The 9,364-nt window shown below is 38.5% G+C and overlaps 1 protein-coding gene across 2 annotated transcripts; it reads left to right on the forward strand.

Moving 5' to 3' along the window:
• The first annotated feature begins 3,676 nt into the window (after window positions 1-3,676).
• On the forward strand, window positions 3,677-8,313 carry tcf19l (transcription factor 19 (SC1), like). Of its 2 annotated transcripts, none has more exons than XM_036567099.1 (4): window positions 3,677-3,779; window positions 4,470-5,108; window positions 5,232-6,210; window positions 6,524-8,313. In XM_036567099.1, exons 2-4 carry the CDS (start codon window positions 4,823-4,825, stop codon window positions 6,852-6,854), a joined length of 1,596 nt encoding a protein of 531 aa, XP_036422992.1. In that variant the 5' UTR covers window positions 3,677-3,779; window positions 4,470-4,822; the 3' UTR covers window positions 6,855-8,313. The 2 variants fall into 2 exon arrangements, with proteins under 2 accessions (XP_036422992.1, XP_036422993.1); XM_036567100.1 differs by lacking the exon at window positions 3,677-3,779 and adding an exon at window positions 3,790-3,976.
• Window positions 8,314-9,364: the final 1,051 nt, after the last annotated feature.

Below are 9,364 nucleotides of genomic sequence, written 5' to 3' on the forward strand. Positions count from 1 at the left end.
AATGTGATAATGTATCAATTTCAGGGTTCTTCTCTTCAGGGAACTTTTACATTGTATGGTGGTTCTTAAAACTTTAAAAAAAATCTCACTGAACCAACCGTGGTTCTTCTATGGCATCACACAAAGAACCCTTTTTGGCCCCCTTAATTTTAAGGGTGTAATCTTTAGTAACATATTTTGGCTCTTGTTCAGATCTTGTTCAGGTTAGATACAAAATCAGACTGATGGTATCCAATTCCCTCGCAGGTCAGTGCTCTTTGTGTCATCCAGGTGGCTAAGCCTGTTGGGAAAATTGCTACCTCACATTTCATTTCATGTCTGCAGGGATGTGGGGGAAGAACATGAGTGTAGAGTCAAAGAAAAGCACCATAATAATGGCAATAGTCTTTTAAAATGCAGCTAATATACTTATAATGATCTGCAAAAAACTAACAAGCAGGAATCAAAGTGTTTGTTTAGGCATACCTGCTTAGGTCACTGAGAATTATCTTTAGAAAGATAGTGTATGTTTAGTTAACACTGAGTAAATGTCTAAAAGGTACAATTTGATGTTTGAATTTGTTCATAGATGGCATTGTGAGGAGATATAGGGTCACTATAATGTATTGTTGTGTCATTACATAACAATATATGTAGGTGTTACTACATAATAATGTTGTATTATACAAGGGCCCAGAGATAATTCAAGCATTGTTTAAAAGATTGGCTCTCCTTGTCCAAAGTCAAATACAGGTGGTGTAGATATATATAAACATAAGAAACCTTTTCTATTATGCTGGCTGAATGAGAAATAACAAGGCTGTAGAAAGCAATATCGGTGCTCAGGCACTCCACACACACACACACAGACACACACACACACACACACACACAGCACAGGACAGATGCAAGTGTCAGTTTAAACACACAAAAGAACCCAAACAATTTTAAAGAAAGGTTCACTGACTCCTGTACATACATATATTGCATTTATATAGAAAACACTTCTTCTAAACCAATATTTTTTTATCCTTTGACTGCTGCATTCTCGTTGCTTCTGTTCTATGAATGAAATAAGAAATACCACTAGAACTTTATTTTAATTCAGCACTCTTGTTATTCTGTCTTTTTTCTAACAAGTATTATCTTTCATGCTTTCTTGTCTTGGAAACATTTAACTTTTATTGCTGCACTTGAGAATGTTATTGAAAAGAAATGCTGCACCAAATCTAATTGCTCATGCTAATTTTTTTTTTTTACATTCTCATTCTTCCCTTAGAGCTGCTGCAATAGATCTTCAATATATCCAGTTAAAATAGTTATTTAAGCATGCTGGCATATAGATGGCTTGTCTGACAGCAGAATCCACATATGCATTGATTTACTGGTCTTACTCTGACTTTATACTTTGTAGCAGATGGAGTATTCTTAAAGTCCATATAACTTTGGCGCAGAATGTGAAAATTCACTGAAAAAAAAAATGTCCAGCAATGAAGATTTGACAACTACAGACTGGTTCCTCTCCAAAAGGATAAAAATTCATACAAATTAGTTTAGTCTTGATCAACATAAGATATAGTTCTTGCGCTGAAAGCTTGTGTAGCGCAAGTCAAGAGATAATTTTCTCAAGAAATGCTACAATGGCTCCACCAGAAAGGGAAAAGTATGCACCGTTAGATCTTAGCCTGCTGGTGAGTGTATATGCATAATGAGTTGCAATATGGATTTGATTCAAGCCTCTGTTTCATCTTACTAGCTATATGCTGCTGTATGTAATTCTACAAGTTGCTCATTTTGTAAACATTTGTGTGACTTCAAGTAAGAGAAATAGAAACATTAAGTACAGGGGAGTAACACTGATTCTACAAAATGTCTGCATAAATAAAGATGTAAACAGTCATTCGGAACAATTTTATGTGGAATGGTGTATTTTAGAGCTTACTGTGTCAGTATGGCTCATGGTGGGAGTAATAGGAACCAGATGTCTGAAGAGTTTAATGCCTCTAAAAGTTACTTCATTGAAAGCTAATTCCTGAAATTGATGCAAATAGATTGCCTGATGCCTGAGACGTTGTTTTTCTCTAGTTTTGCGAAAAAGTTTTATCCTAAAACAAGCCGCTCATAGCAGAGAAGTAAATGTAAGGCACTGTAAGGCAAAATGGTATCCAGAAAAAAAAAACAGATTTACCACTATTTTACCATGATCAACATTACATATAAAAAGGAAAAGATATGTGTAAGTTCACTGATCATTTTGGATAGCAAGTAAAATGGCTATATTTGCAAGGCCTGGTTCCTATCACCACCATTTAATGAAATGGGAGTTGGTTAGTATCTGACTCAACCATTAAATTGTCATTTTTAAAAATTGGTGGAATTCTCCTTTAACAAAATAAGAGAAAAGATAATGTTAGGTTAACCAACATAACCCTAACCCTAACCAACATTGCACTACAGCACATGTTTCTGGCATTGAACATACAGTGTCTCTTGAACAGCTTTGACACAGTATTTGTGAATAGCTTGAAACGACAATGGGAAATGTATTTCAAGATTTCAGTGGTGTGTACTGAATATCTAAGTAGCTAAGTTGTACTAGGAGAGGACTATGCAGAATTCACAAAAAAATAAGAAAAAAAGATGAAATCTTCTGCATTCTACCAGGGGTGGGCACCTGTGGTTTTCTTTGGCAGGATGATTTTTTTTATTTGTTTAGAATTCAGTATCATTGACTTGAACAGTACTTCACCATCATACAAGGGAAACACAGAGTGGAGGTGACAGTTGTTATGCAACAATACATTTACTGCAATGAATGTGTTGAATTCACAATTCAATAAGAGGCCACTATAAAGGCAATCTCTGCATTTATGTTCATGCACAGACTTTTGAATAACATTAACATAATAAAAATGAAATAAATGTAACTTAAAATACACCTGTTTATCTAAAGGGTAACACTTTTATGGAGTAATATCAATATCACAACAATGCACAACAATGTGCTTAGTCATGGAATACTTCATCATTGTATCGATTCATATGACCAGGGCTGCCCAAAGTGGGGCCAATGGGCCAAAGTGGCTCAAACCTCTCTTTATTTCTCAGAATTAAACAAGCTCTTTTTGTTACTCCGTCTTTAAGACTGTTGTATATAAATGACCTCATAGAAAATGCTGAAACACTTCTTATAGCTACAATGTGAATGTGTACATTATTGTTATACTACAATATTAATTCCTAAAGAACCACAAAGTTTAATATTTCTCCAGCATATGCCATAGCTCAATAAGGGCTTTACATTTGACTTATTTCTCAAAAAAATAAAAATAAAAAAAGAAAAATAAAAAGCAGCTATTTCCATAAGCCTAGAATTTTTCTCTATTACAACTAGTATCTCCGCTAGTTACATTACTGAATTAATTCTAAAATTTCATTCCTGGGATTTATTGCCTCAAAAAAGTTGAACATTTAAGTTAATGTATAAAAATATACAAATTTCAATAGCAATAGCCCCCCTTTAGCATATTTCCACACAAATATTATATATCTAGATTTTCATTCTAAAGACAAATTTTTTTTTTGTGGAGTTTCATTGAGTCCTTAAAACAATACCCTGCTGTTGCTGACAGGTCCTGTGTCAAGAGAGTCGGAAGTGGCGTTAAATCTCGCGCAAGGAAACTCGTCCCGGCGCGCCAAATTTCAAAGCACTTCCTGGGAAAAGAACGCGAAAAGTTAACAACGGAGAAAAATAAGAGCCATATATTGACATTTGCAACAATGCTGCTGTGACATATAGGGTACGTTGTGCTTCGTTAAGCGTCTTGGTCTTATGCTGGTACATTAAAACAAGAATTTGCATTACCATTAGACATTTTATTTTAAGTTTTGCGTGAATGTGTAGGCTGATGGCTTACAGATAGCAAGGAGGCTAACGCAGTACTGAGTCGCCTCTCGCCGTATTTCCTTCTGTTTTGCAATCCTGTCTTTAGTTAAGGTAAAGAGTAAGAATGGTTATGGTTTCAAACATTTTCGAATACGCTTTTGTTTAAAGACGAATATTTTTTTATTGCGTTATTTAACAAGGATGTTCGCTTGCTGAACTTTGATGTTTGGACAATTCAACTAGCTTGCTAACTTAGCACTTGGTGCTAAACCAGGCTGCTGTGCTTTGTAACCTAGCTATAGCTCCAGCGCTAGCTAGCTTAGCTATAGTTATATGGGTCAGCTGGAGAACACTGACGTACAGCCGTTTAAGTATATAACCCTAGCTAACGACATAATGCGAAATTGTATTCTTTTGTGTGGAGTTACAGCAGGTTGTGTATTTTGTGTTTGTTTTATATGTTTGAATTATCATCCAGGCAAAGTGTAACAACAGCTTTGAGTTTATTTAATATTGACATATCTTAACAATTCGCTACATCTATACTCACTCTAATTCATATTGAGAAACGTAAAACTATGATATGTACGTTTTTTACTTTCAGAATGAAGATCATCTGGGTGTGACCTCGCCCTACCACCACCAGCCTTGCTAGCACACACCCTGTTATGTGCTCGGCTGTCAGTTCATTCATCTAAAGCTAAACAATCATACTACAACGACACACGTCACGGGTAGTTCGTGCAGTGTGATCGCTCAGCATGCTAATAACTCAGTGTGTCAACATTGTACAGATCCTTTCTATTGCCGACTGTAAATCTTTATACGTGCTTTCTTAATTTGCATATTTCATTAAGTGTACATATTATGGAGAAGAAAACGTGAAATGGAGGGTTATAATTCTCTGTGAGTCTCCCTCTGTTGCTGAGTGTAGCTTAGGCTTTTTTCCTTGCCAGTATGTTGTCTGGAGTCCAGCCGTGTTTTCAGCTGTTGAGGATCGGCTCATCAGATATTGCTAACTGCAACGCCGGCGGTGTGTCAGACTCTGCCCGTGACCTGTACACATTTCGCCCAGCGCTTCCCCAGTCAGTGTTCCGCTTGGGACGGGCGGCAGAGTTGTGCGATGTCACCTTGGAGTCGACTACTGTGTCCCGCATCCATGCTGAACTGCATGCTGAAAGACAGACTGATGTGCCAGGAGAGGAGAGCTGGAAAGTCCATGTGAAGGACCGGAGCAGTTATGGTTTGTATCAGATATATGAATATTTTGTCTCTGTCTGTCTGTCTGTTTATTTACTTTCGTATCATCAGTTTACAGTATTTAATGTCTGATAATAAGTACATGTGATCTTACTTTGTTTGACAGGTACATGGGTGAATGATATTCGAATGCAGCAGGGTGTTTTGATGGAGATCTTTGATGGTGATACACTAATCTTTGGCGGCCAATCAGCGCAAGGGAGCCCAGAATTTTATTTCCTCTTCCAGAAGGTTCGGGTCCGTCCTGAGAACTTTAATGCCATAACAGTTCCAAAGGCTAGCTCATTTTCCTCTGACATTCAGAACCGCATCAGAACCAGCCTGGATTGTAAACCGGATCCCAATCTTGACATTTCTAAACTGTCCATCAACAGAGCCACGGTCATCCTTAATTCCATTGGCAGTCTGAGCAAGATGAATGGCAGCTGCTGGACATTTAAGAAGATTGACAAAACCACTGACCTGAATTCCACCAAACCTCCCACATTTACAGCTTTGGTGCCACCCTCCACTCCACCACCTCTCTCTGCTGTTACTTTGGAGACCTCCTCGAAGTCTGTTCCACCATCGTCTAAGAGTCGACGCAAGTCAGCCCACACAGTGCTCTTGGAAGATGATAGTTCAGATGATCCCGTCAGTCGTAGAAGTGGATTGGAGGATGCCAGGAAAGCCAGAGGGGGAAAGAGACGGCGTCTTTACAAGTCAGAATCGGAGGTATTCCAGCATCCGTTGTCCAAAACAGAACTGAGCACGAGGCCACAGTTTGATGCCAGACCTGTGATGTCCAAGCAAAACGGCATCATTTACAGTCAGTCGACCAGTGGGAAGCTTAATCCTTCTTTTACTTTGATCCAAAAGCGTGATGTTGGAAACATGGGCCACAACAAAGGCATTAATCTTGTGGCCTACCGACAGCAGAAGCCTTGCACACCAGCTCCACGGGGCAGGCGAAGGGCAAACAGCTCTCCAGTGTTCTCCCCCCAGGTGGTGAGAGGTGAAAATTATCACCTTACCTCTTCGTCAGTTAGACAGTCAAAAGTGGAAAGAGAGAGGGGCCAGGTTGCACAGTTCAGCGCCACCACTGGGTAAGTCAGTTCTGCATGATGTTACCGGAAAACATTGCCTGCTCATCCTTTGTTTGTTAAGCTCTTTGGGATGAATTCAACTGGAATGAATGTGGACTATCAACATAATCAAATATGAAACTTTAAGACAAGTTTGCTTGTGATTTAATTTGCTATGTTCAACAAATTTCCTTGCTTTCATGCTAAACTAAATGTGCAGTAGGATCATTCCTGTTAAGATAATTTAGTGCTTATACTTATTGTCATTCTTTTTGGCTTATTGAATATCTAAAAATCTGATTATCTGAAATCTATATAATCTTCTCTTCTGCAGTAGACGACGTGGCAGACCTAGAAAACATCCCCTGCCACGCCCTTCCCTGCCATCCCCTTCATCCTCGTCCTCGTCTTCTAGCTCTTCTTCATCTTCATCCTCCTCCTCCTCTTCAGAGGATGATGATGACGAAGATGAAGACATGGGGGTTGTCCAGGGTGTAGAGCCATGTGCGGCAACACGTTGTCGTCTACCACAGCAGGACACTGTGCAGTGGGTGCAGTGTGATGACTGTGATGCCTGGTACCACCTGGACTGCCTGCCTTATGACCGTACCCGCGCCTCCCTCCTGCTTGACCCGAGCGCAGACTTCCATTGTGGCTGCTGCTGAACCTCCGGCACTCTGTCATAACTCATGCAGGGCTCACTTGGTTCCCTTCTGGATTGCGGCATCAGGACATCAGGAGCTCTGACAGAAGGCTTGCTACTACAAGATACATAATTCAACAGTCAACCAAAAAAAGAACACAGAATCCTTTTTGAATCTCCGTTACCTTCACAGATTTTCAAACTCATAAGTCCCGGCATAATGAAATGGGTGAATGGGTTTTATTGGTTAATGTGTTGTAAAGGCACAAATAGGGAAGTTTATATTCTTTTTTTGTACAAAAGTGTGTGCTGGACTAGCACTTCAGCTTTGCAGGTGGTTTGTGTTTCAAAACTGCACAACCCACACTTGCCCAAGAGTTCTCCTGGAATTTGAAAGTGGGCACTACTTGGAACACATTTTCAAGGAATTTCTTGAATTGCCCTGTTCTGGAAAATAACCTGCCTTACAGTGATAATGACAAAAAAGATCTTAAATTTATTGCAAGAAAAATGACAAACTGTTTGTTCTCCAAGGCATCATTCTTATTTTGCTAGAAGTGGTGATTCTAAATGTGTAGGTATCCTGTTTGTATTGATTGAGAGATGTGTTGTATTACATTTTAGGTTGAAAGCCAAGAAACAATCTTGTGTAGAAATGGACATATACTTGACAAACTTAAATATTCTTACAGTGGTATCTTACAGTAAAAACAAATGTGTTTAGTTAATGTGGCTAATTTTCATAGCAAAATTTTCAGCATGGTTTCAACATTGGTGGATTTCCAGGTCCTGAAAAGTTGAGTACTTAACAGCATTACATCTACACATATGAACCAATTAAGTTGCTGTTAAGAAGCATTTGCCTTTGAAACTGTATTAGGTTGAATTATGTTTGTCACTCGGTGGGTTCTAGTGCACTGGGAAGTTGTGTTGGTGATTGCTGAACCATGAGGAACTGTCACCTAGCTTAAACAACCCTATACCTGATTCAGTGCAAAGGCTACCTTTCTGCCTTCAACAGAGTCTTGCTAGCTGTTCTTGAGATGTTCATTCATTGTTAAAGTTGCAGCTTGCTTTCAAGACATCAACTGCTAAAATATATATGTGCATTTACTGTGCTCTCTTTTAGTAAGCTGAGAGCTGGTTCTGGGGATCTTCATAGTGCTGTTTCAACAAATCTCCACTGGGGTTTTAAGACATACTCCAGTCAGTCACTTAAGACTATATACAGAAAGCAAAAAGGTTTTGATAACTAAGTTAGAAGAAAGAAATTTAAAATGCCAAAAAGTCGTATTATGTGTAAAAGTCTGAGTTTGTGACTTCTTTACATACCCAAATGTACGTGGTATTTTTTTTCCTTTGATATTAACATAAGCTTTTGAGTTTGAGCTCTACTAACCTTGAGTAGATGGCCATTTAATAGTAGAATATGTGGTATGAACATGAATCATCTATCACTGTCTTCACTTTAACGCTTTAGCTAAGAGAAATGACTGTCTGCAGTTCAGTCACAATGTTGCTGTTTTGTCATGAGGGGAAACGGGATGAATAAAAAGATATAAAGGTAAAATCTATGAGATTCATTTCTTACAAAATGATGGGTTCTACTGCAAAACAACTGCAAAGGCAGAAAGTACTCCATAAAAAGATATGTATTAGGGACTGAGAGTTAGGGATGAAACAAGGGTTTAAAAAACAAACAAACAAAAAACATCTGCACACTTCTCCCAGTGTTTTAGTTTTACAGAACCTGGGTAATGATCCCCGGTGATACCATTGCATCTTAATAGGCAATTTCTGCCAGGCAGCTACTGTCATGCTAGTAGACTGAAACCAGTTATCCTTTGATCATTACCACTTTTGTGACCTGCATTTTATTTATATTTCTGTAAATAGTTGGATTGTAACTATAACACTGGATTTGTAAATTTTCCCTATGGTATTTGTAAAATGTCGCTTTACTGCATTTCTAAGTTCCAGTCAAGTCCATGACCCAAATGTCTATCATGCACTGTCATGTCACATCAAGTATATTCTTTACAGAATATCCTGGGAGCCATTTCTAACACCTCTCAGGGTTCTGGCCAGAGGAGGTATGCACCTATTTCTCTGACTACACAGAATCTTATTTGGGAGGCTTGATTTTTTTTCCAGAGAAATCTGCAGGGATGTTTTTACATACTTTCAAAGTCCAGTCTTAGACATTGGTTGCATTTTCTGCTTCTCATGATCCAAGTAAAACTGAGTTCTCTCACAGTGGAAAGATAGACAGAAACACCTGTGGACTTTTTCAAATCTGAAGCAAGAGTGGAGCTTGATTTTCTTTCTCTCAAAAATGCAAGCTTTAAGGACTGCTGAACTAAAGGTGGCAGTTTTGGTGGCCTATCAGATCTTGCATGAGTCCCATTTTCTCAACACCTTTATGTATGTTAATATAATACGATTTTATTTTGGAGCATTTCAGTCCATTTGTCATAAACTGTTACATAAATATATGTAGCCTAACAACAAAGCAGAAGCCCATGAACCACG

The sequence above is a fragment of the Colossoma macropomum genome, unplaced genomic scaffold (genome assembly GCF_904425465.1).
Source record: "Colossoma macropomum unplaced genomic scaffold, Colossoma_macropomum, whole genome shotgun sequence".
Classification (NCBI taxonomy): domain Eukaryota; kingdom Metazoa; phylum Chordata; class Actinopteri; order Characiformes; family Serrasalmidae; genus Colossoma; species Colossoma macropomum.